The sequence below is a fragment of the Orbicella franksi genome, chromosome 1 (genome assembly GCF_964199315.1).
Source record: "Orbicella franksi chromosome 1, jaOrbFran1.1, whole genome shotgun sequence".
In the NCBI taxonomy this organism is placed as follows: Eukaryota; Metazoa; Cnidaria; class Anthozoa; order Scleractinia; family Merulinidae; genus Orbicella; species Orbicella franksi.
In genome coordinates, this window is record NC_138145.1 from 41,678,307 (window position 1) to 41,705,840 (window position 27,534).

At 39.7% G+C, this 27,534-nt stretch overlaps 2 protein-coding genes across 2 annotated transcripts; both read right to left on the bottom strand.

Moving 5' to 3' along the window:
- Positions 1-4,076: 4,076 nt before the first annotated feature.
- LOC145482162 (uncharacterized) lies at positions 4,077-16,082 on the bottom strand. The gene is made up of 7 exons (XM_081460773.1): positions 16,000-16,082; positions 12,139-12,222; positions 8,928-8,978; positions 7,916-7,966; positions 5,260-5,310; positions 4,608-4,667; positions 4,077-4,325 (listed from the first exon to the last, which is right to left on the bottom strand). The coding sequence occupies exons 1-7, from the start codon at positions 16,040-16,042 to the stop codon at positions 4,222-4,224; spliced, it is 444 nt and encodes a 147-aa protein (XP_081316899.1). The 5' UTR covers positions 16,043-16,082; the 3' UTR covers positions 4,077-4,221.
- A 707-nt stretch (positions 16,083-16,789) lies between these two features.
- Positions 16,790-26,594, bottom strand: LOC145464513 (D-inositol 3-phosphate glycosyltransferase-like). Its single transcript, XM_081448429.1, has 2 exons — positions 26,494-26,594; positions 16,790-18,148 (listed from the first exon to the last, which is right to left on the bottom strand). Exons 1-2 carry the CDS (start codon positions 26,509-26,511, stop codon positions 16,790-16,792), a joined length of 1,377 nt encoding a protein of 458 aa, XP_081304555.1. The 5' UTR covers positions 26,512-26,594.
- Between the last annotated feature and the right edge of the window lie 940 nt (positions 26,595-27,534).

The following is a 27,534-nucleotide window of genomic DNA, read 5'->3' on the forward strand; positions in this document are numbered from 1 at the left end:
GATATTTTTAAAGGTAAAAAGTATGAAAACTGTTCAAATGTTCTTTGAAGACTGCGTGGCACCAAGTTAAAGTGTAATTTAATTAAATCAGACTTTCAACGTGTCAGAGAGGTTTGGTTGCGTTCTGTTGTGTAAAAAGGGTAAACTTACGACTCATAAAATGCGAAAAGTTCCCTTAACTTGAGTATTTTTGAGCAAAAATTCCTCTTGGGGGTTTGAAGGGCTATGTGATCGGTGAGTGAGGGAGTTATGCATGTGCGCATGTCACACCAATCACAGTGTGGGTTGCATCAAAGAACGAATCAAATTGCCTGTTAGAAAATAAGAGGGTATCTACATTAATCCGGAGACGTGTCAGATTACTGTAGTTTGTTCAGTCAAACATTTTATGGCTTACTATTTAGTTATCTTACCATTACCGATGTAACATCGTATGTACATCATAAATTCCCAGTTTCTTTCTTGCTGTACATCGCAACCAAAATAACTTGTCAAATTAACCAAATCATTACTGTAAACAGTTCCATGAATGCTCCTATCTCCGAGACTTTTAGTTCACACAAAAAAAATTACTCTTACACGTCTTGCGTGCCTTTGTTCAGCTACGGTAATCTGCTTAAGCCCGTTAACTATAACACAAAACCCGAATGTTTTTAAAAAATAAATCAACTTGCCATGATTGTTCACCTTGCTTTATTCAATTTTGTTACTATAGTTGTTAACGAATCACCCAAGAACAACTTATCCGACCAGCAGAACTTCTCTGCAAATACATACTTCGTGCATGAAGGTGAACTTATTTATGCCTGTAGTTATTTATTAACTTTTAACAGACTTCCAAAAAAAAAGAGCCATTCAGACGAGGAATTTGATATGAGAGATGATGAAGAGAGCAAAAACAATGCTATGAATTTGGAGTATAAATATGAAAATATCGACAGTTATTCAGAGAACGAATACTAACGTACCTTAAGAACCTCAGGTGTAACATCTCAAACGACGGAGCTGGACTAGAACTAGCAATTTTCCTGTACATGCTGGACTACCAAGTTGTTAATTCTTACGAAAACTATTTAATAATCGATATCCACCAAGACAGTATCGGCATGTTGGAAAAGGTTGGTGTCCGGTGGTTTCGATACAAGTCGAAGTCGATTAGATGCATGTCGCAAGTCGATTCGATACAAACTGAATTCGATTCGACTCATCGCTTTTTCAGTAAATAATAAAAATAGAATACTGAATCTCAGACAGTTACCGTTTACAACAATAATTATACAATTAATGGGACCCATTGATTATTTTATCAGCACGGCGTTGGTGCAGTGCTTACCCTCCCGTTTTGATATACGAGACAAATTACTATTGATCGTTTGATTATATGTTTGAATTTTATTTGTTTGTACGTTTACGATCGTAACAATTTTAAGACGCTTTATGCTTTGTGCTACAATGTGGTGTGAGGGAGGCGCGGTGGCCTCATGGTTAGTGCGTACGTCTCAGAATCGAGCGGTCTGGATTCGAGGCCTGGCCAGGGACATTGCGCTGTGTTCTTTACTCTCACAGTGACTCTCTCCACCCAGGTGTACAAATGGGTACGGGCGAACTTAATGTTAGGAGTAACCCTGCGATGGACTAGCATCCCATCCAGGGAGGAGTAGAAATACTCATAGTCGCTTCATGCTACAGAAACCGGGATAAGCTCCGGCCTGATGGGCCACTTATTCCCGCAGATTTGTTGACGATACTCGCACGGTTATGCTCGATATTATTACAGCTACGGACTTCCTTAATACCCTCAACCACGCCCACCCAGTTGTAAACTTTACCATGGAAATCGAAAAGGATGGGTTTACGTGAAGCCTAGCAATACCGGTTTACTTCTCCATTACCAGAGTCATGTCGACAATCGGTACAAACAAAGCTTATTAACAACTATGCTTGATCGTGCGCACGTTTATCCTCGTCTTGGATTTATTTTTTAGATGAGTGTGAGCGTTTAAAGTCTGTGTTTTCACACCTAGAGTACCCACTACACCTCATCAACTCCACCATTAACGCTTCGTCAGTAATGGCGGAAAATGACGTGACCCGGATAGTCATGCCTTTTAAGGATCAGGATTCCGCTGACATCGTTAAGACTCAGTTGAAAGACCTTAGTCTCAAGCTCCAAACCACAATCCAGTCGCAAAATTGGCCTGAACCTCCAAGAATGCGAGACTAAACCACAGAGAGGTAATCAACAGTTTGTAGTTTACCGTTTTCAATATAACCTGTGCGATACAGGTAGCTATGTTGGTTATACTCGTGGATATCTGTATGCACGCGTAGTTGGCCATAACGGCACGTCATCTTCTGTCCGTAAACATTACGATAAAGACCACGCGGGCGCAATCCCTGAGGACCTCAAAGTGTTGAGAATATGCAGGAGTAAATTTGACTGTTTAACCGATTTAAGCGCGCGCTAGCACGCGTTGCTTAGAAGGTCAAATTTCACTTCCAGTTACTTACGTCAGCCTGACCGCGAAAAATAAAAACAACTCAACAACTTCCCAAATTCGCTTAGATTTTGGATGTTTTTCTTTGTGTTTCACAACATGCAAAGTAAAAAACAAAAAAAACAAGCAAAGACAATATTAGAGAAAGACAGAAAAAACAAGAGCAATAGAAAGAGAAAAACTAACTCCGTGTGGCTTTGTTTGATCTTACCGAAGTGCGCTGGTAGTGTATATTGCGCACGCGCTGATGGGGTAACTTCCAATATATATCGGGCTTACTTCCGGTTTCTTTAAATGCTAAAGGAACACAGTTTTTCATTAAATCCCGCCTTTTTCGACGAATTTCGATTAAAGCCAACGTTGGAAACATAGATATGCATTCCTTTTTCGAAATCATGCTTTTTTCAGAAAACAACGAATTGTTCAATATTTTGAAATTCTCTCAAAATTCTGATAGAAATGATTAGAAAAATTCTGATTAGAAATGAAACAAAATCTATGCATAGCGTAATGAGGATTTAAATTAAAATATTAAATCAATGAAAAAAATCCCGATAAACTAATTTCCCTGGGAGCCTTTGCGTCTTTTCAGTATTAGTCACATGACCATGGGCGTGCCTGATGACGTCATCACTAGGGTTACTGATCATGAAAAAGTTAAAACACATGAAATAACTCTGAACTTACTAAAAATGATGACGTTACATGCGAATAAATTTTCCTTAGCAGTCTTGAAAGATCAGTTAATGGGCCCTTAAGACTACGTTTGAATGTACAAACAGATTCGATCTGCGCTTAAGAATTTATTTAAATTAACTTCATTTATGTAAATCTGCAGGCCTTAACTCTTTTGAACTCGCTATTTTATTCATTCCTTAATAATGGCGTCATGAGGTCGCCGAAAGGTCGGAACATTCTATCGTTAGTTTTTACTTGCCTGAGAAAATACTTGATGGCAAAGAAAGGGAGAAACTCATTGATATAAATGGTCATGTACAAATGGCCTGAAAGTCCTGAAGCATTTCTGTTCTTCTCTTTATTACAATGTCTCAGAGTCAGTCAGCGGTCTTTGACTACGAATTACGAGCGTCACACTTTTATCTCTAAGAAGCTACGACGTTAATAGGTCTCCAGATTGTTACGATTCGACAGCGGTCAAACGCAAAAATCCAACGTGACTTCCGGAATTCGTGGCCTCGCAGCTTGAAAGAGTTTAAGAGTAAATGTGCAAGACCTTGGTAAGAAAACGTTATCAAGAGAGAACAGGAAAACCAAATTACGAAACCAAAAACTGAGCAGGTAGCAATAAACCATTTCCGAGTTGCCCTTTGCCTCTGTGTCGAAACGAGTCTTCGTGCGAAACATCTCATTTCCAAAATCTCTATTGAGGATGCCTACTTCACCCTAGAGTGCTTTACAGGTCCTCCTACGTATTTGAGAAAAATAACAAAAATTTTATAGCTAATGAAAAGTTACTGAGAAAAAAAAAAGAAGCACAACTAAGAACTAAAATTCAAACTAAAAAAAGTATACTTAATTGGCCACTCCAATTCATATGAAAATGAATTCCACCTACAGGTTCATTTTCATGCAAATCAAACTCATTTTCATATGAGAGGGTTTGCACTGGGACTCGTTTTGGAACATTGCACAAAGTAACTTGGAAATAGCGTATTATTAAATTCTATATTCACACGTGGTGTACAAAGGTGATTTAAAACTATTATGAATATGCAAATAACGCTTGTTGTTGTTGTTGTTTGAGTCTGATATAAAAGTTCAAATTACCTGCACTGGTTTCCGATACTGATAATGAGGCTATGGAACCTGCATATTGATCAAGCAAAGAACAACACTCGTCAGCAATGCAAATGACTAAGTCATGAAACAGCTACTTCCTTACAATTCTTTCCTATCAACAACATTTTCGATCTAGTCATTCCCTCATCTCTACTTTCTCGAACTTTCATTTCCATGCATGCTTTCTTATTTCCATGTCTACATGTTCTGCCATCCTTCCATTGTAGAAACAACTGGAATCAACTTCCTCAAAGAGAAGGATGAAGATAAGACCGTGAGACTAAATTTAACATTAAAAATTCAAAATACCTGAAATTACTGTTTCCTGTATTGGTGATGAATCCGTGACACAAGTGCTCTCTGTTCGATCTGGAAGGGAACGTGAAGAATTTGTTAATATGAATGACTAAGTTATAAAGCCTTTTGGTTGTTTTCATTTTAAACTCTCCTGGCTTTTTTTTTATCCAATTCTCCTTCCTTTCAATCTACTCTTTTATACTTGCATCCTCCCATAGATCCATTCTCCGATCCTTTTAACTTCCCATCTGTGCATACTTCAATCCCATAGTTCTCCCAAATTATTCCCTCAGGAACCCAGAGGAGAGGTGAATAGAATACTCCAGATGAAGTTTAACATTCAAACTCGGACTATAGGGAAATTTCCGGCTCTGTTGGTGATGAAACAGCACACTCATCAAAGTAAATGACTACATGTAACAAATCAGCGTTTTCCTCACCATTCTCTCCCATTCATTCAATTTGTCGTCAGGCAATTTTTCGATTCTTCCAGCCTCGATTTCTTTATTACCCTGCTTCCTCATTTCCATTTTTTTTGTGTGTTCAGATCTCATCACCTTCCCATCCTCCCAGCGTTACAAACAAGAAGTGGAATCAACTCTCCCAGAGATGGGGGCGAAGAAAAGGAGAAAGAGAGACAGTTTGTGGTAGAAATTAAATTTACCTATACAAGTGCCCTCCGTTGGAGATAAAGTTCCTGCACCAGCATCTTTACCTGTCCAAGAACATGAAACACGGTATAAATATGAATAACCAGTACTGTCGGGAAACCGTTTGTCCTTCTCAATAATAACTATTCTTTTATCTTTGCATTCTCCTAACCTTCCACCATACACCCATTCTCCCATTTTACTGTCCTCCCATCCCTATTTTTTTCAATCTCCTCTTTCAACCCACATCAACTCCCTTACAGGAGAGTAGTGAAAACAATACCCTGAGAATATACTTGATAAAATAGTTGACCACGCAGCAGCATTCCATCTTTTTTCTCTCATCAATCTTTCGATCAATCCTCCTGTCCTCCCATCCTTTCTTCCTCCTTTTTAACTACAAAACAAAATTTCCTTGAAGTGGGGGTAAGAAAAAGACCTCAGACTCTAAGTTTACCATTAAGTTCATAATACCTGTAACCATTTTCTGTGTTGTTGATGAAGCAGTGGCGTCCGTATGTTCAACTAGCAAAGAAAGGGAAATTCTCTTTGTATAAATGGACATAAATGGCCTGAAAGTCCTGAAGCATTTCTGTTCTTCTCTTAATTATAACGTCTCAGAGTTAGTCAGAGACATGAATTGCTGCGAAGGCATTCGGGTCTTTGACCACAAATTACGAGCGATGACACACTTTTATCTCTACGAAGCTACGACATTATTAGGTCTCCAGATCGTTACGATTCGACAGCGGTCAAACGCAAAAATCCAACGTGACTTCCGGCTTTCGTCGCCTTGCAGCTTGTAAGAGTTTGAGAAAATGTGCAAGACCTTAGTAAGAAAACGTTATCAAGAGAGAACAGGAAAACCAAATTACGAAACCAAAAACTAAGCGGATACCAATAGGCCATTTCCGAGTTGCCTTTTGCCTCTGTGTCGAAACGAGTCTCCGTGCAAAACCATTCATGTGAAAATGAATTCCGCCTACAGGTTAATTTTCATGCAAATCAAACTTATTTTCACATGAAAGGTTTTGCACTGGGATTCGTTTTGGAACATAGCACAAAGTAACTCGGAAAAAGCATATTACTAAATTCTATATTCATGCGTGGTGTACAAAGTTGATTTAAAACTATTATGAATATGCAAATAACGCTTGTTGTTGTTCTTGAGTTTGATATAAAAGTTCAAATTACCTGTACTAGTTTCTGATACTGATAATGGGGCTATGGAACCTGCATATTGATCAAGGAAAGAGCAACACTCGTCTTCAATACAAATGACTGAGTCATGAAACAGCTATTTCCTCGAAACTGACGTTTCGACAACCTGAGCGGAAGTCATCTTCAGAGTCAAGTGAATAGTGTTTGTCAGTCGATGATGTTATAAGTCTGGTCCGTTGAATGTTATTGGTCAGTTTAGCCAGGATGATATTGGCTGAAAGACTCGTGTAAAGTTTGTCATCAGTCACTGGTGAGTTTCGATCCGTCTATTGTTACTGACAAACACTATTCACTTGACTCTGAAGATGACTTCCACTCAGGTTGTCGAAACGTAAGTCACCAACAACAGTTCTTTTCAGAACTACCCTCAACCGGACGATCACATCATACGAATTACTGATACTCCTGGGTTCACACTATTTACTATAAATGACTAATTTGTAAAGCCTTTTAGTTGTTTTCATTCTAAACTCTCCTGGCTTTTTTTAACCAATTCTCTCTTCCTTTCAATCTACTCTTTTATATTCGCATCCTCCCATAGATCCCTTCTCCGATCCTTTTATCTTCCCATCTGTGCATTCTTCAATCCCACATTTCTCCCAAATCAGTCCCTCAGGAACCCAGAGGAGAGGTGAAGAGAACACGCCAGACCAAGTTTAACATTCAAACTCAGACTACAGGGAAATTGCCGGCTCTGTGGGTGATAACACAGCACACGCATCAAAGTAAATGACTACATGTAACAAATCAGCGTTTTCCTCACCATTCTCTCCCATTCACTCAATTTGTCGTCAGGCAATTTTTCGATTCTTCCAGCCTCGATTTTTTTTATTACCCTGCTTCCTTATTTCCTTTCTTTTGTGTTCAGATCTCATCACCTTCCCATCCTCCCAGCGTTACAAACAAGAAGTGGAATCAACTCTCCCACAGATAGGGGCGAAGAAAAGGAGAAAGAGAGACAGTTTGTGGTAGAAATTAAATTTACCTATGCGAGTGCCCTCCGTTGGAGATAAAGTTCCTGCACCAGCATCTTTACCTGTCCAAGAACATGAAACACGGTATAAATATGAATGACCAGTACTGTCGTGAAACCGTTTGTCCTTCTCAATAATAACTGTTCTTTTATCTTTGCATTCTCCTAACCTTCCACCATACACCCATTCACCCATCGTTACTGTCTTCCCATCCCTTTTTTTTTTTTCAATCTCCTCTTACACCCACATCAACTCTCTTGTAGGAGAGTAGTGAAACAATACCCTGAGAATATACTTGATAAAATAGTTGACCACGCAGCAGCATTCCATCTTTTTTCTCTCATCAATCTTTCGATCAATCCTCCTGTCCTCCCATCTTTTCGTCCTCCCTTTTTAACTACAAAACAAAATTTCCTTGAAGTGGGGGTAAGAAAAAGACCTCAGACTCTAAGTTTACCATTAATATTCATAATACCTGTAAACATTTTCTGCGTTGGCGATGAAGCAGTGGCGTCCGTATGTTCAACTAGCAAAGAAAGGGAAATTCTCTTTGTATAAATGGACATAAATGGCCTGAAAGTCCTGAAGCATTTCTGTTCTTCTCTTAATTATAACGTCTCAGAGTTAGTCAGAGACATGAATTGCTGCGAAGGCATTCGGGTCTTTGACTACAAATTACGAGCTACGACACACTTTTATCTCTAAGAAGCGATGACCTTATTAGGTCTCCAGATTGTTACGATTCGACAGCAGTCAAACGCAAAAATCCAACGTGACTTCCGGCTTTCGTCGCCTCGCAGCTTGTAGGAGTTTAAAGACAAAATGTGCAAGACCTTGGTAATAAAACGTTTTAAAGAGAGAACAGGAAAACCAAATTACGAAACCAAAAACTAAGCGGATAGCAATAGGCCATTTCTGAGTTGCCTTTTGCCTCTGTGTCAAAACGAGTCTCCGTGCGAAACCATTCAAATGAAAATGAATTCCGCCTACAGGTTAATTTTCATGCAAATCGAACTCATTTAAATATGAAAGGTTTTGCACTGGGATTCGTTTTGGAACAGAGTACAAAGTAACTCGGAAATAGCATATTACTAAATTCTATAGTCATACGTGGTGTACAAAGCTTGATTTATAAATATTATGAACGTGCAAATAAAGCTTGTTGTCGTTTGAGTCGGATATAAAAGTTCAAATCACCAGCACTAGTTTCTGATACTGGTAATGAACCTTTGAAACAAAACTCGTCAATGTAAATGACTAAGTCATGAGACAGCTATTTCCTTACAATTCTTGCCCATCAACTAAATTTCCCATCTAGTCATTCCCCCATTTCTACATTCTCGAACATTCGTTTCCAGGCTTTCTTATTTCCATGCTTCCATGTTCTCCCATCCTTCCATTGTAGAAGCAATTCGAATCAACTTCCTCAGAAAGAAGCATGAAGAAAAGACGGTGACACAAAATTTAACATTAAAAATTCAAAATACCTGGAATGGTTGTTTCCTTCTTAACAGCACTCTCTGGTTGATCTGGAAGACCTGGAAAGGAATGTTAAGTATTTGTTATTTAACAATTATTCGCCTCAGGCTCAGTGAACATTGATGAATACTCAATATTCACCAATGTTCACTGAGCCTGAGGCGAATAACTGTTTTAGTATAATTCTCAGAGGTGAATATCAAGGACTTCAAAATAACGGACTAAAACATAAAAACACAAATTCTTGGCTTTCAGTTTGGACTCTGTCATGTCGTTGTCCCGCTAAGCTTTCTACGTAGTAATCAACCTTGCTTCATTGTTATGTTTTCATTTTTGGCTGATCAGATCTTTTACAGATCCTGCGTAAACCGGCAGCATTTTCGTTTGCGGTCTCTGGCATCATTTTATTTAGTGAATATAGCGTCTTATTATATTTCTCAGTTAGTGCGCGCGCTGTGATTGGTCAATTTAGCGGGCCGTATTCTACTCTACGGCCCGCTAAAATTTAAAGCTTTTTTTGCTGCCAAAATGTTTCGTGATTTATTACCAAGTGTTCTCAACATTTTTAGCAAGTAAAGTTTAAAACTTGCTTTTATTCTGAAATTATGTATTAAAACCTGCTGAGGGTCACTTAACAACTATTTCAAAGTCACTGTTTTTGTTTTCGTGGTTGAAGCCGTTCCTCGTGAATAGAAATCGTTCCCGAACTCTTAAGACACACAGTAGAAATATAATAAATATCTTCCTAACCTCCTTCTCTCGGTCCGTACTGTAAGTTACGGATCCTCGTTTTTCCCCTTCGATTTGTGGCCATAAATCGATGGGAAAAAAACTCAGTCCGTAACAAAAGACACATAACTTGCACAAGCGCCGCACAGTGAAACTATTTCTTTTACTTAATGATCGTGTATTCCATATCACTGTCATAGTGATATCGACCTTTATAATCCATGAAATATTTCCGATAGCGAGCAATTGGTCTAAACTCGTCACGTGACTAAAGTTGGGGAATATCTGAGCACGACGGCGGGGTCGCGCAAGATGGCGGTCGTACTTCAGCTAATAGGCTGATTTAGCAAGGGAACGGGAACGTCACTTGCGTCACGTGACTAAAATTGGGGAATATCTGAGTGATAGCGTACTCACGACGACTACGGCGGGGTCGCCCAAGATGGCGGTCGTACTCCACCTAATAGGTTGAAAGCGACGTTTATAGGGTCCTTATTTGATATTGGACATTCATGTTATGATCGATTAACACCTGTCAAAACAAGGTATCCGCTAACCAGTATCACGTGACCATATCGCGAGCTCAAGTTTAGCGTTCATCGAGGTCACGTGTTTTTTAAAGTTGGCCGCTGACCAAGAACTGGTTTTCGATCGGATCACGGGCTCATGTCAGTTTTTTGTTTTCACCAGGGCTGGGTTGTTCGGAAGCCGGTTGATGCTAACCCAGGATTAAAAGAGAACCCAATTATAAATTTTTCTTCTATACAAATGTTTTTCACTGCTTTTGTGATTATTCAAACTCAAAACAGAAGACAAAACAATACACAGAAAACCTCACCGCAAAGTTACAAAACTAAAATTAACAAATTGACGTCAGTTTTTTAATGCGTCTGTCCTCTTATTGATGATCAATTGCGTCATAACATTGTCAAAGTGGTTGTGAGTGGTTCCGCAGTAAACTTTGACAAGGAAGTTTATCATCAATAAGAGGATTGACGCATAAAAAATTAACGTCAATTTGTTTTTTACAATAACAAGACCCCAAAATGGTCAAATGCCGGGAATAAATGAGGGGAAAAGACGCCATAAACTTGCCGTAAACAAAAATATGTGAATTTCATTCAAAATGACGCGAACATTGTCAATAGCTTTTCTCGCTTTTTCATTGGCTACTTAAAAAAGTCCATTAAATCTCATTGGTTAAAAAAGTTGACAGTTTGACAGCTGAAAGTTGGACTTGAAAGCTTGCATAAATTAAAATTTTATCCGTGTGTACTCTTATTGAAAAATGGGCCAATCAGCGCGCGAGAAATTAGGCAGTTATTGTGAAATTAAAGTCCTTGCTTATCCTGGGTTAGCTTAAAGTCATTCCTCACATTTGCATCGCGCATCCTTACTGCGCATAATTTATGGCGTCATTAGCGCGCGCTCGTGCACGCGCACATTGAAAACATGACGGATTTGCCGTGATATTGAGCTCTGTCAGTTGAAAAATGGCCCTAGCTCACCAACGAGCACGGGGACCCCAATTTTTTTTCCAGTCATTGTAATCAACTAATCATAAGCTTTGCGTGAGAAAAGACTGATCTAATTTCTATTGCTGAAAATTGAATAAATAAGAAAAATAGTAGATACACTGTGGTCTTTCCTATTTTGCAGTCGGTAACCACGTCAAGAAATTTGGTTCAAATTTTTAATCAAGGATTTAGCTTTCTGTCTGAATCAAACTTAAAACGTTTATTTGTGTCCGACACATTGCATTGACTGTAGTTTAATGCGTGTTCTTATGAGTCCGGGCTCACAAAGATGTTACAATTACTGGGAATGCGTTCTTATGATAAGCATTAAATAATGCCAAAATGGGGCATTTTCAATGCCTCACTGCTCCTTGATGAGCATGGGCACCCACCTTTTTCATTTCAAAATTGAAGTTATCATATGAAAAATATTCAGTGGACAAAGTTTGAACAAAAATCTATTGTAACTTTTATTTCAGAGGAATTACCTTAATAGGCCTTTGAAAAACCCGGCCCAGGAGCTCCGCTTTTAGGCTTGTCTAAATCTATATATTATCCCCAATTTTCAAAACTGCGCGTGTTGTGCAGAATGTATGGGGGATAATAAACACAAACGCAATCGGATATATGTCGTTTAGTTGGACATTCTCTCTTCCTCAAAGCTCACAGTTTCCCTCGAGCTAAGCTCTCGGAAAACTGTTCGCTTCTCCCAACAGAGAAAGTCCCCGAACAAATATCCGAGTATGTTTTCGCGCCAAATGGAAGTTATTGTTTATAATAGCGCGGCAAATATTCTAATGCAGGAGCATGACTAATTACCAACATTAATTTCTAAACAGTCATCCCGTCATTTTTCCCGTTTGTTTATAAATGTATCAGTTAAGTTTTACCGCGTAAGTTACAAGGTAACCTTTTTCGTGACTGAAGATGGAATCTAATCTTTCTACCTTCAAATATCGTTACGTCTACTGACCTTCATCTTGGGTTGATTCTCCCAAGGAGTCTAACTTTTTACGGACGTTTTTCACTTGATGTCCCAATTCCTCTTTCAGGTTTTCTGCGACGGAAAAAAAAAAACAGCTTGTCAGATTTAGTGTGGGAGGCGCGGTGGCCTCATGGTTAGTGCGCTCGTCTCCGGATCGAGCGGTCTGGGTTCGAGCCCTGGCCGGGGACATTGTGTTGTGTTCTTGGGCAATTCACTTTACTCTCACAGTGCCTCTCTCCACCCAGGTGTATAAATGGGTACCGACGAACTTAATGCTGGGGGTAACCCTGCGATGGACTAGCATCCCATCCAGGGGGGAGTAGAAATACTCCTAGTCGCTTCATGCTACAGAAACCGGGATAAGCTCCGGCCTGATTGGCCACTTGGCTCGCATGCAGACTTTACCTTGTCAGATTTAGTTTAAAGCTTTTACAGGTTGCTCTTAAGAGTCCCTGTCCATAAAAATGGAAAATAACTCGACAAGGGTCGAAAATTCGATTTCGCTCATATTCTCATGGTAGATAGGCTAGGGCATGACAAAAACTACTGGATAGTTTTTTCAGTTTGGCAAAATATCCTTTTATTTCAAAGAAATATGCGAATTACCAACTTCCGTTAAAATCGTCATTTGACGCACCATTTTATTAAGCAAGTTTGAGAGCCTGGCATGCAAAACCACATCATTCTTCCGTCTTTAAAACACTCAAATATTTTTGTGCAATGTTTAAATGTGTACTGGGTTGGTTTTAGGGAATGTTGCGTTGTCTTTTTGGGTGCAAAATAATTAAATTTCGAAGACATGTATTTCATTCACTTAAAAGTACTTCGTGTATATAATTAATTTTCACCATGTGCGAAACCTTTAAATGGATTAAGCTTCTGGTGGTTGAATCGCAGAAGGATGATCTACAGATTCCTGTAAAAATTTCTTTGGGCAAATGATTGTGAGCGACGCGAGAGCTTTTCAAAGAACGTTAAATATGCAAATATTTGACCATTCCTTCGTCAAATTTCAATTCACGGACGTATATTTTAACATGCGCCGCATGACTTGACCAATGTTAAGTTGAAATAGACACAGAGCTGATAATTTCGAAATGTTCTAACCTCATTTGCTGTAAAAGGCAGGTCCAAAGCCGATTTGACGTGTTTCTCTCACCATTCGTCGCACATAAAGCAGAAGTTTGCTTTTGTTTACACAACGTCCGATTACATCACCAACTGTCAACTTATTTAATGGTCGAATACAATGTATCTGTGACCCTCTTTCGACACATATGATCACCACTGCATCTAAGTCAAAAATTGCTAAGTCATTTGTAGATAGTTGCTTGCTTTGCACTACACCAAAATATTACATTTGATCATCGTGGTTTGATGGATTGAATCCTTGCTTGCAGCGGTTCCTTGTTCGTCACGCAATGCTGTCATCCCATTTTAGGGGGTAGTGGTAGGACAATTTCTATCCTAATACATAAGGCTCTGTAAGGCTGGGAACCACTGGGAGCACACAATCGTGTTGAGTAGGAAGAGATTAAATTGAGAAATGAGAAGAATGAATAGTTTACCGTTGCCCGTGTTGTTATCTTTTACTCGACCACCGCTACCTACATGCCCTGCGTAATACTGTAACGCTAAACTTATACCTAGGTCTTTTCGCGCTGTGCAATTATTTTTGGTTTACATGTAATACAGTGGGCTACCCCCGGGGAAATGGGTGGTGACCGCTTAATGGGGCTAGCCGCTTAAATAGAAGTTGGTGTACCTTGAATATTTAATTTTTCACTATCGGGTTATAAATTTCTTGGTGAACATGGAGTCAATTCAAGACAATCATGATAGACGTGTATTTGAATTATCACTCGTCATGCACCTTCAATTTCAGACTCTTATCTGCCATCGCCCTTTCCAAAACAAAGTTTTTAAATTTTGGGTGGCCGCTTAATAGGGGTAAAGACAATAATGAAACCCTTATCGGAACGACCAAATGGTGGCCGCGGAGGTAACCGGTCAATAGGTGTTTTATTTACAATATTTTACTGACAATAATTTTGGACCGTATTGACACTAGTCCTCTATTTTCTGTTACAAACAGACCAATGCCTCGCCCCCAGGCAAACAAAATACGCCAAATAAGATGGCATGGCCAGGGCTATTTACTCACGTAATTACTAATCAAATTTAGTCTGTTTTTCTCACGAATTAGACACGTTGCGATTTCCTATTTTTATTTCAGCTAGTTCTTGCTTCATTGATCTATAATTTGTTTTATGGCGATTTTTTTAAAATTCTAGTTAGTACAGGCACTAGTTTTATCAGCTGTTGTCTGAAACATCAAAACGTACAACAAACGTGATTTGGACAGAGGCCACGTACACTATAAAATACGATTATATAAATATACACATATTATTATATATATGAACAAACAGATGAACAATGATTAAATTGCTTCATTTATCCTGAGAGTGCTCTATACAAAATAGATCAAAATGTGCAGCATATGCCGTGACAGCATTGCGTGACGAACAAATAACGGCTGTAAGATTGTGCTGCGCCGACACGCTTATCAGCAATGGTCAGCAATCGATCAAACGTATTATTTTGGCGCAGTGCAAAGCAAGCAACTATCAAGAAATGACTCAGCCGTTTTTGACTTAGATGTAGTGATGTTCATATGGGCAGAAGGATGGTCACAGATTCATGGAATTCGACCAATAATAGGTTGACAGTTGGCGATGTACATCGGACGTTAACCTTGTGTAAACAAAAGCAAACTTCTGCTTTATGTGCGACGAATGGTGAGAGAAACACGTCAAATCGGCTTTGGACCTGCCTTTTGCAACAAATAAGGTTAGAACATTTCGAAATTATCAGCTCTGTGTCTATTTCAACTTATGATAGGTCAAGTCATGTGGCGCATGCTAAAATATACGTCTAACCCGTGAATTGAAATTTGACGACGGACGGTCAAATATTTGCATTTTTGACGTACTTTGAAAAGCTCTCGCGTCGCTCACAATCATTTGCCCAAAGAAATTTTTACAGGAATCTGTAGATCATCCTTCTGCGATTCAACCACCAGAAGCTTAATCCATTTGAAGGTTTCGCACATGGTGAAAATTAATTATATACACGAAATACTTTTAAGTGAATGAAATACATGTCTTCGAAATTTAATTATTTTGCACCCAAAAAGACAACGCAACATTCCCTAAAACCAACCCAGTACACATTTAAACATTGCACAAAAATATTTGAGTGTTTTAAAGACGGAAGAATGATGTGGTTTTGCATGCCAGGCTCTCAAACTTGCTTAATAAAATGGTGCGTCAAATGACGATTTTAACGGAAGTTGGTAATTCGCATATTTCTTTGAAATAAAAGGATATTTTGCCAAACTGAAAAAACTATCCAGTAGTTTTTGTCATGCCCTAGCCTATCTACCATGAGAATATGAGCGAAATCGAATTTTCGACCCTTGCCGCGAAATTAAGAATTTGTCTGATTTTTACAGGCAGGCACTCCTAACGCCCACGTTTAACAGGACCCTTTTTTTCGTGTCCTTTATTTTTCAGAAGTGTAAGAAACAATGCTGAATACATGACGCAGTCATTATACAGGAGACAGAACAGCTCTCAAGAGATGATTGACACTTGAAATTTCGTACTTCTAGCAAAATAGCAAGATAAATGTTCCCTTCTTCGAATAGCTTTTTTAAGTATTTTAAGTTCTTTGAACTTTGAACTTTCCTTGGTCAACGTTTTTATTTTTACGTTTGTTATTGCTATGATTAATTATTTGCGTGTGCAAATAATTCCATGTTGCAACCTTTCACTGTGAACTAACCTGCTTCTGGGTTTATCTCCGTTAGCTTCCCCAAATTTTTCATCTTTTCGTTCGCCTTTTCTACTTGATTTTGCACTTGTTCCAGTTTGTCTTGGGTGTTTCCTGGGGTTTAAATTTAATTTACTTCAAGGGTTAATAAAATGAAAAAACACTCGGCGTAGGTGGGGGAGTTACTCAGGTATATTAGTGACGAGAACGTGCGAGTAAGGCCAAACTGTTGGTCCAAAAATTTCTTAATAGGCTCAAACGAGACCCAAAACAGAATATAACCCCCAAAAGGCCCTTTTTTAAGCACGGGAAAGGACGTCTCATTGTCCACATGTGGATGAAGTTGAAGTTTGTAAACGAAACTAGTGCAATATTATTTGAAATTTGCAGTCCTTTAGAGAGTCTGCTAAACACAATATGACTATTCACTCTTGTTTTATATGAGCAATAGTCAACTCGGTTGCGCCAGATATAGACGTTGAGTATTCGCTCAAAGGGAACCCGTGTTTGAAGTGGATGTTTTGCAGCACTGTATTATAGGCATTGTACCATTTGTAGTTCTCCTATGTTTCAGAGGAAGATGTAAATAATACAATTTCTACTGAAAGGAAATTGACTGTTATGCTGCTTTGAAATCCCGAGGTTCAACGTACTGACGAGCGTGTGTAAAGACCTGCAAGCTTTGATCAAACGGCAACTCAATCCGCACGCGATTTTACTAACCCGTGATGTGTCGAGAGTTAATTGGAAATCGGCATTTAAAGAAAATTTGGTCAGAATTCTGCCAAAACATTGAATCAGATTATTCCCTTTTGATTTCTATGAGATGACAGTTGATGAGGCCTTCCACATTTTCAGCTATCACCTCATGGAAATCTGATTTATTCGTAAAGGTTACTAAACAAAAGGGCAATGCAAAGTCATTTATCTTACCAAACGAAAGGTGCAGCATCTTTTTCACAAGACAATCACACTGCTTCCGCCAGCTGTACTTCTCTGCATACTTTGCACGAAGAAGGTTAGCCTCTTCAAGTCGAAGCTCTCTACCTTTTTTACGGACGGTGTTGATAGCCTTGGCCCATTCTTTTGGATCTTCGGAATCAACTACGTGAGAGGTACCTGAAGGAATCTCCTTCAGAGCATCTCCAAGTCCTGAGTTACCACTCACAAGTACAGGAAGACCAGCAGATAGAGCTTCTAGAGCAGCCAAGCCAAAGCCCTCAGTCCTCGATGTCATGATTGCCAGATCGACCTCACAGAACAATTTGGCTAGCTCTTCCCTACTTTCCTTAAAGCGGCGAACAGTTAGCTGACTTGGGGAGAGACCATGCTGGAGTAACTTTTCTGCCACTTCATCCCCTTTTCTTTCTGGTACTCCAACAAGCATGAGCTGGTAGGATGGGTCTTTCAGTTCGGCAACTGCCTGAACAGCAATGTCATATCCCTTTAACTTGAAATCTTCGCCATCACCTCGTCCAAATACCAGAACAAAAAAATTCCTTCTTTCTTCAGAGGCTTGTTGAACATTGTCAAACTCCTTGAAAATGCTTGGGGTGATATTCATAACATCTTGATCTTTCCTACTGGAACGGAGGTAACGAGAGTAGGCATCTGCCAGCTTGGGCCCAACAGCGACAACTTGATCAGCCCGCTCGCAGAGTTTTACCTCTTCTTGATGTTTTTCTTCCCATTTCGAAATTGCCCCTTCATTACTCTTGTACATCCCAAGCTCTTCAGGAGCTGTGTGGACAACTTGAATCCACTTGCAATCATGCTGTCGCTTTATGAGTGGTATTTGTCGACCAAGGTGAAGTCCGTGTCCAATTACACAGTGAGGAAGATGACCTTTGGGTAAAGAAGTCAACCAATCAATTGGCTCAAAACCTGGAAGTTCTTCTGCTTCAATGAGCTGAACACTGTGACTACGGGCATCTTTCTTATCTTCTTCGCTACATTTGGGAAGAAAGACATAAACCTCCACATTAGGGTCTTTTGCCAATTGTACTGCAAGTTCTCTGTTGATGGTCGACAAGCCAACCTTTGATGACTTCCATTCACTACTTAACAGAGTAACTGCCAATGTTTCGTCACAGGACAAGCTTGGTTTTTCATCTTCCACGACTTTACGAGTTGTGGAGGCCACATAATGAATGGGCGATTCCTAAATCAAAAATTTGAAGATGAGGAAATTCAAGAGCTGCATAAATATAATAATCAATTTTCACTCACAAATTGAAAAGAGGTGGGTTCTCGGCTTGTTATCTTAGACAGTTAAATCTGCCACAAATTTCTTTACAGAAATCCTGAAGAGAAAGGTTTGAAATGAATTATGAACTTATAAAATGTTAATTGAACTTAAGGTTACTCCAAACCTTTGCGGGGCTACTTTTTCCAAATTTTCTTTTTTCCAACCAAATTGAAGTTTTTTATTCAAGGTAACATTTCCCAGAAAATGAAAATAAAATATTAAACATTAACATTTCATAACCTTTCTATTGATGTATAGTTTGTGGAGGTTTCCTTGAAAACAGCGTGCGTACGAATTTTTTGCTAGAGGACACCAGCGAAGGTTTGGAGTAACCTTAAAGCGTTGTACTTTTTCTGAATGCTATTGCTAGCCTATTCTTAGCACGAGCTTAAAAAATAAGGCCCAGTTCAGACGCCAAACTTTTCATGAGTCGAAACTCCGAAGGCCGCTACACTCATATGCCAAAGCAAACTCGATTAAGGACCTTCGCGCTAATTGTCTCAGCGCATCCTCACAGGGAGTCATCAATTCCGATTAGAATATGATTAAAGGCTGAACCTACCTTTATCGTGCGTGTTTTGTGTTTTGATGCGGCCATTTTGAATTTTTAATACGCGGTCACTAGTGCGAAGTCTGGAACCGAAATTTAAGAAGTCTGGGACGGGCGGGAAAATTCGCAAATTTTCGAAGGAGCCTAACGCTCACCGACGATAATAGAGCTCCGAGAAGGCTCCGAGCGATTCCCGTAATTGTCGGTTCCAGACCTCGCACTAGCAGACCGCGCACGTATTTAAAAATCAAAATGGCCGCCACAAAACACAAAACACGCGCGATAGGCCGCGCGATAAAGGTAGGTTGATCTTTTATTCATATTCTACACGGATGTGAAGGCTCCCTGTGCAGCCTTACTGCGCACGCAAATTCACACGCCACGTCATGCATCGAGCGCGCGCGATTGTTACTACTAATAAATAATGGTAATTGAACTGAGTGGAGTGCAATTTGGTCTGAAATCATACGCGTGATTTCAAAATCGAACGAGCGCGTAGCGCGAGTTCGATTTGAAATCACAAGTATGATTTCAGACCAAAATTGCACGACATGAAGTTCAATAGCCACTTTATTAGATCCATTTTGAAATCGCACAATTTTATCGCCTTAATTTTTAGACTTTTGGTGTATTGTTCCAGTAGCCGGTTTGTTAAAAAAAAAAGCGGAACCGGAAACGCCTTTACGTCTCATTTAGTATGCAAAACGATGTCATGTGACGAAAACTCATCCGAGCATGACAAAGAAACAAGCGGTTTTGAAGTCAGAACGAAAATAGTCTGCTTCAGGTATAAAAGTTCAATTCTCGTCGCTTGAATCAATGATGGAAGGTCTTTCTTTCTTGTGTGGTTGAGGCTGAGACTTTTCATTGTCTTTGGAGAAGGAATTTGAAGGTGCATCCTGCGTAATTCTGCGATGGATTTCTTTTGAGTTGTGAAACTCCCTCGAGTGCACGATGCCCAGTGGATGGTACGTTTTTTTTCTTTCATACCGTTTAATGGCATGATTTTAAGGGAGTCCAGCTCGTTATCATCTCCGTTTCTTTTTGTGACCTCGGCGAAGGACTCAATACTCAGGACCTTGTCAAGTTCTTGCGGCGCCATTTGTTTCAAGACATTGCCAAGATGGCAGGACTAACACCAGCTTCGTAAGACGTTCATTCATTCACTGTTTTGTGGAGCGGGGTGTATTTTGACTATGTTTATTCACAGCGACAGAGCTGAGCTCTTTTGTTGCTTCGTTTGAAACTGCCAGAAACCTGGAAACATCTACCTTCTTGAGATGGCCCTGAATTTGTTGTTGTGTGGTTTTCGTTTGTTTATGTTTTACTGGACTCGGTATCATACGGATTTTGAGCAGATGTTGAAGAAAAATCGCCAAAATATTCATCAAAATGGACACTGAAAGTTGGAAACTTCCATTAAAGTAGGTGTTCAGCCTGAAGGAGCTGACAATCGTCATTTAGAAACTGTAATTAATTACATTCGTCAAGTTTTTTGGAAAAAAAAACACAATAACAACAAGGTTTTGGCTATACTAGTTGCTAAATTCCCCACACAATGGCTTTTTGCCTTTCATTTTCCTGAAATTTTATTGTTTACTTTAAACTAATATTGAAATCTGATTTGTTGTTTTGTTTTACTGTCCCATTCTCAATGGCTGAGAAAAAGATGCGATTTAGAGCAAAAAATAGTGCGATTCGTGAATAAATCGCACCATTGAGAGCCAATTAGATTGTAAGGATAGCCAGTGATTTCAAAATGGATTTAACGAAATGATTAATTGATAGGGCAGACGGCTACTGCTATAGCTTTGCCTGGATTTAACGATCTTGGACGTACGGTAACCCCTATTTTTCTTTTGATGGATCACTTTCTCTACCGTTTTTTACGTTTTGTGAAAAAATGAAGAGAATCTATCGATTAGAAGTTTGAATTTTCTGCGAAATGCACCATCGAATTCCGTTCTTTTTAGCTCCTCGTTTATCTGTGCGGCGGTTTCAAATGCCTCTTGAAGGGTAAAGTTTTGTGAAAACGTTGGCAACATTTGGAATTATTTACGCAGCAGACCCACTTCTACAAACTATGACTAAGATCGTTTGCCTCCGTTGACTCACTTTCGATATTTTTAACTATAAACCCCTGTGGACCATGCTGAATTACGTGCGTCAATTTATCCAAATCAGGGTAGTTTTGCACAGGCTTTATCTTTGAAACGAAGTCGGTGACCCCCAATTTTTTTTGCATTTCTGGCACAAGTTCTGAATCCAATCCGTTCTGAATTCAAGAACTCTGTCCAAATCGAAAATCTGTGACAAATATTTCGCTGTTTATAGCAATACTTATAGGGAAATCGCAATCGCAAGGTTCATTGGTTGCATTTAGAAAGGTTTTCTCCTGGTATCGAGCTGTTAATAAGAAATCTCTTAAGCTGGGCTATTATCATGAAGAAACAGCAAAAATGAATTTACGCTGAGGAAACCCGCTTATTGAGTCCCGTTTCTCATAAATCGAAGGCATAAAGGGAGCTCCGAAACACCACGGAGTTTTTGTTGCCTTTAATAGGGGTGGCAAATGGTCCTTCAAAAACTCTGGGTCTCATAAAATTTTAGTTGAATTTGACGGGTCTCGCAGTGTCGCTTTTTAGCCGTTAGTTGCTTCTCACAGTCCCGATTTTTATACGAAGCTGACTCAGAGTCTTGATTTTTCCCGAGGCTAAGGGGCTTGAAGTCTTGATTCGTTTGTTTGGTTTTACAAATGACGTCTTCTCATCACTTAATATTGAATTTCAATAGAGCAACTTTCAAATTCTCGAGGAAAAAATAATCCTGACTTCTCCTAAATTGTTTGAATTCCACAAAAAGCTTCAAAACTTACCGCAAGTCATTTTGGTGCCAGAAAAAGTTATTTTGTTCAAGGATATCATAACGCAGTGTGTTATAGCCGAATTTCCAGTTCCAGCCAGTTTCCAGAAGCTGGCTAAAAGGCTAACAGGGGGAACCAAGAAAGCACACAACCCATGAGAGCTCATCATGAAGCCCACGGAGTCGGATAACGTATCAGTTGTCCCCTGTGGAACAGTGTATAAGCACAAGTATTCCAGGTGAACTCACTCACTGCCCATCATGCCCACTGGCGCACAGGGTAGCAACAAAGGACCTCCACAAGTGTCTGTCTCCGACCGGCTTTTGAATGGAGCTCCAGCTATCGCCCAAGTCCCTCATCTCTGCCTCGACAGTGCGTCGCCATGTATTTTTGGGTCTGCCAAGCTTGCGCCTACCCTCCGATGTCCAGTGGAGTGCCATCTTCGAAACCGAGTCTCTCTCCCTCCTGATGACGTGACCTATCCATCGCCATCGTCTCTGCATGATGATGGTACCAATGCACTCTTGTTCGCGTTGTATAAGCAGATCCTTGTTGGAAATGGTCTGAGGCCAGAAAATACGAAGGACGTTTCACAGACGTTTCGTGTGGAAGGTCGACAGCTTTCTCAGATCACTTTCTGCCATTCGCCAGCATTCTGACCCATACAAAAGGCGTAGACAGAACACAGCTATGGTAGATCTTGAGTTTGGTGCGCCACACATTGTTTAGCGTTTTAATTTGAAGGAGTTCCTGGCTTCGTTTAGCCGGCTTTGGAAATATATGCCTGCTCTGCCATCATATCTGACAATGCTATCCAACTACTCAAATTGCTCAGTCATAGGGAGATCTTTTTCACCTATCTTGATTGGTTGAGGGCTAGAGGTGTTAAGAGCCATGACTTCTGTTTTGGTGAGGTTGATGTTGAGTCCTTGTTGATGAGCATAAGTGCTTAGTATACTTGTCTTCTCTTGCATGTGGCAGTGGGTGTAAGATGCGAGTGCTATATCATCGTTGAAATCCAGATCCTCTAAGGTGGAGATGAGGGTCCACCGAATGCCCCTGGGTTGGTCTTTCGTGAAACGACATATCACTCAATGACCAAGTTAAATAGAAATGCAAACATTACGCAACCTTACCTAACTCCTGTTTGGACCTCAAAGCAGATATCACCGCCCTTGACACAACAAGAGAATGCTTTGTAGAAGCTTTGGGTAAGTTGGACAATCTTCAGGGGGACACCATAGTCTTGAAGTATGCGCTACAAGCTCTCTCTGTGTACACTATTAAAGACATTTTGGAAGTCTACAGAAGAGGATATAAAGCTGCCTCTACCACTCTGTGCACCGCATGTTCAATGATATTATGTAGGGTGAATATCTGGTCAGCACAACCCCTGCCTCGGGCCGTACTCGAGACCGAGGGCACAGTTTTTCCCAATACGGATCGACCAAGGCCGGCAAATAACGTGTTTATTTTTTTTCTCTACGGTATTGCTTGGAAAGCAACTTTTGCGATGAGTTTTAGTTGAAGCTGTTCAGTTCAAAACTGGCGTACACGTCAGTTTAATATTTCGGGCACGAAAAGCGACAAAAAAGTTTGATATGTTGCCAGTTTGTTGACTGAATGATTTCATTTTACGTTGTTTTATGGTGTAACAAAAAGCTTAAAAGTTGCTAAAGTGTTGAATGTTTACATTTGACATTGTTTTATGGTGTAACAAAAAGCTTGAAAAGTTGCCTAAGCTGGACATTTCTGAGCGGTCTGTATTCGGTATCCGCATGGGAAATTTAGACCGCTAGAGTGGTGCGCAATTGGCCAATCAGATTCAGGGATTTAGGATTCCGGACTGCTGAGAAGAGCTGGAGGAAAAAAATGATATCTTTTGATTCCTGTATGCGAAGCTGGTGGTTTTGATTTGCCCGCTTTTGACGCGATGGAAAGCGGTCGAGTGTATTTTAGTTATTTTGACCTATTTTGCCAGTTTTTACCATCTTGAGCAAATAATCCCCGCTAAAACCACCGTCAATGTAACTTGCAGCCTAGACCTTTCATAGCTCTCTATAGTAGCTTATAGTAATAATATTGACGTTGGATGAATGATGTAACTGCGGGACCTAACTGGCCAAACGTGGCGCGGTTGTTTACGCGATGCCATTATTGAAGTTTTACTGATAGACTAATAACGAATTATCGGCATATTGATATCTAAACATTTTCAGTAGAATTCTACTAGTATACTAATGCAAATGCTGTAATCTGATTGACTGAGCCATTGAACACTATCAGCCATTAGTGTGCAGTGGCTGGAGGTCGCCTAGGAAATGCGACGTTTTTTTCGTTTTTCCAAATTTTTGGAGGAAAATGTTGATGCAAATGGATAATTAAATTCCCGAGAAGTCTAAACGAAGGATATATACGGTTTCTTGACTTTTCAAAAAGTTGAAATTATTGAAAAACTAATGCGCGCGTGCACACAACTTCAAATTTAAATGACAATTCAATCCGAGCGACCTTTTTCAGGCGCAAAGTTTAATAACACGTCAAGAAATAATTGGAAACCGTTATTTGAACTTAATTATAGCAAGAATTCTACTAAAACAATTAGATTATTCGCTCTCGATTTCTATGAGGCGACAGTTGATGAGGCCTTCGTCCTCATCAACTATCACCTCATAGAAATCTCGAGCTCATAATCTAATTGTTAAATAGAGTACTTACGTGATTCGTGCTTTCGCTTGCGATGGGAAGACCTTTTGTTCATTTCGGTTTCCTTCATGGTTTACATGAACGCTTCCAGCGACTTCTACTGAGTTCAAACACAGCTGCGCTTTTTTTTGACGACTTCCAGACAACTGGAGTAGTAAGTGACAGCGTGCCAGTCAAAAAAGATAGGGGAAAGGCCCAAGCTCAACCCCCTGAACGGAAATTAGGTCATGACCAAGAAAATAATATAGTTTATTGGCTGTTGACAGATTTTCAGATCTGATGTCTCGATACAGGCGTTTACAACAAAAGGCTCCATTGTAAGACTTCTGTAAAGGTTCATTCTAGCTCATTGTCATAGCTCTCAACTAAAACGGGGACTCGATTAAGAGTCTGGACGTCTCGCGCTCCCATTCCAAAACACTTTGAAGTCTCTGTCTCGCAATTTAAAAAGTCAAAATGTCTCCGGCTGGAAAAGAAAAATGCTCGTCTCACTGTCTCGCAAAGTCTCGTATTTTACCATTCGCCTTTTAATTTTGGCCACGAATCCAGCTTCATGCATGACTTGTCACGCCACTCATTTTTGAGCCAATCACGAGTGCCGTTATATGAAAAATACATTACAGTAATTTATGCATCAGGTTCGGCACATGAGGAGAACACCGTATGAATCAGCCGCCGCTGTAACGTCGCATATTGCGACAGACCCTGCCGAATTTAATGTGGTTTGCCGCACCAAACCTAACCTGTCGAACCAGACTGATTCAGACGCCGCTCTTCTGCCGCACTTAACTCATCAGTTCGGTTCGACGCATGACTGGGGCGGCGTTTGGACTGGCCTAAGTTACAACAAATGTGAAAGCAGTATTCTTGAAATAAAAAAACTCTCTTTTTAATGCAGAGTGCACTATTGGGATGGTTTAGGGGTCCAAACCCACTAAAGCGATAACGTATTAATAAACTTGCATTTTTTGTTAACTGATTAATATCAATTAATTAACGCATAAATCAAAAATTAAGTTACCGCTTCTTTCGAGTCTCCGCCAGGATATAATAAATATTTTGCATTAAAGGTTAGACCACCGAAAGATGTTTTCTAGTTTGTGACAAGAAAATTCTGTGGCGCCAAATGAAACCGCAAATTAATTTAATCATATCTCAAAAGTTAACGTTTTGTGCATGCTTCCAAAAAATCTGAGTTATTTGCCTCAAAGTGAAATGAAATGTTAACTTTTACAATGAGATTTCATATAATCACATTAACTAAGATTTGTAGAAAACTGTAAGAACCAGCTGACTCGTGAAGATCACTACAAAATAACCTTTCTGTATTTATTATTTTGTGCCATATGTGAAGGGAGATAAGCCCTTTTGATGGATAAGACAGCTCTCTAGCAATCACATGCATGATCTGTTTATGAAAGGAAGTTCTGGCGACTGCCATTGAGAGTTTATATTCCTGCCAACTATTTCCGAGTCACAGGTTTCTCAAAGAAAACCCATACATAGCCGAAGATCTCCGAAGAAATTTCAACTCCCCAACCATAACATCATCTCCAGAACGTTTGCTTTCAAAACTTGAGATGCGGTGGAACTCCATGGACTTTTCTTCTATTACATCAGTAAATGAATTAATATTGATATTTTTTTTGGAAATTTGCAGTTATGGCTGCACTACATGAAGCTCAAATTCTCTAGCTAAAAATTTAGCCTTTGAACAGGCTCCCACCATTTGTTCTTCTTTAGACTGCTCTCGGCCAGCTCCTCTCATCTCTAATTTTGTTCGTTCTATAACCCAATCGACAGCCTGATCACAGGCTAAGTGTGAGCAGGATTAGGATCTCTTGGTGTGAGAAATTTGTCCATAGGAGTGGTTTAGGCATGAGATCAACGTTTTCCACCCTCATTTATGGACTCTTTTTAAAAATTGATATTTTTTTTTGCCTTCCGTTCTTTGATGGCCATTTCTGGAGAAAATCCCAAAAGTCAATGGGTCATATACAAGATAAAACTGCTTCGCATTATAAATCATGAACCAAAACATGTCGGCTGAGTGCACTTGATGGGCGAGTCACTTTATGAAAAAGGGGAAGATAAAAAACGCTAAGCAAAATATTGACCAGGCTATAAAAAAGACATTACCTCTTTTCGCTTGGACATCGCAGAGAGCCTTTAGAGAATGACTTGCGTGGGTCTCACTGAATTATATTTTGAAGTATAACCTAAGTAAACATTGTTATAATGATCAGTGCTTGAATTTAAGACATTAAAAGGAACGATTCTTTCTATCTAACAACAAATAACTATGCACTTATCATTGGCTTTCGCGGGGTTGAACCCCAGGGGAACTCCCATGTAAAAAGGACGGGGGTGCTCATCGGAAATTTTGAAAAGAACCCTTAAAAGGTACCAAGATCCTGTTTTGTGGACGTGGCTTGAAATTTTTTCACCGCTAAGAGGTACCTATTCCAAAACAACACATGATTTCTTGTCATTTCTTTTCGGCTCAATACCCTTAGGGGTACTGCAAAAGCTCCTGCTTTAGACCTTTTGAGACTGAACACCCTAAGAGATACCAAACGTACTTTTTTAACCCCTAAAAGGTACGACAAGCACCCTCCCGTCCTTTTAATATTGGGGTCCCCCTTTGGAATATGCGGGGAATGGCAAATTTTTGACATTTGCCTGTGCTTGCGAGGCAGCGGTATTGTTTAGTTCTGGAAACGAACGTGTCAAGCCCCCAGAATGAACCCATCGGACATCGCTTTTAAAATCCTAGATGAACTTGCCGTATGTTATTTGAATGGAATGTGTTTTATCCTAATACCCATGATACAGTGGGGATGCTGCATCCAGATTAGGGCAAGGAGAGCAAAAAACTCGACAAATCCGTCTGTTATACTGCAGAAATACAGCCGTGTAAATGAAGGTACTCTAGCTTCTTAGCCCCCGGGCGAAGAGGATTTCATGTGAAAACAAATCTCAAGGGGCACTAAGGATCGATACCAGGGAAAGCCAATGATAAGTGCATTTTAAAATGCATGTACAGCTTTTGTGACATCATAGTACGCTGGACAAAGCTGTTCTGGATTGACGTTTTACAACAAAAAATTAAAACAAACAAAGTGACCCAAATACCCAAATACCCAAATTTTGTGATTTTCTTAAACTTTACTAAATTCC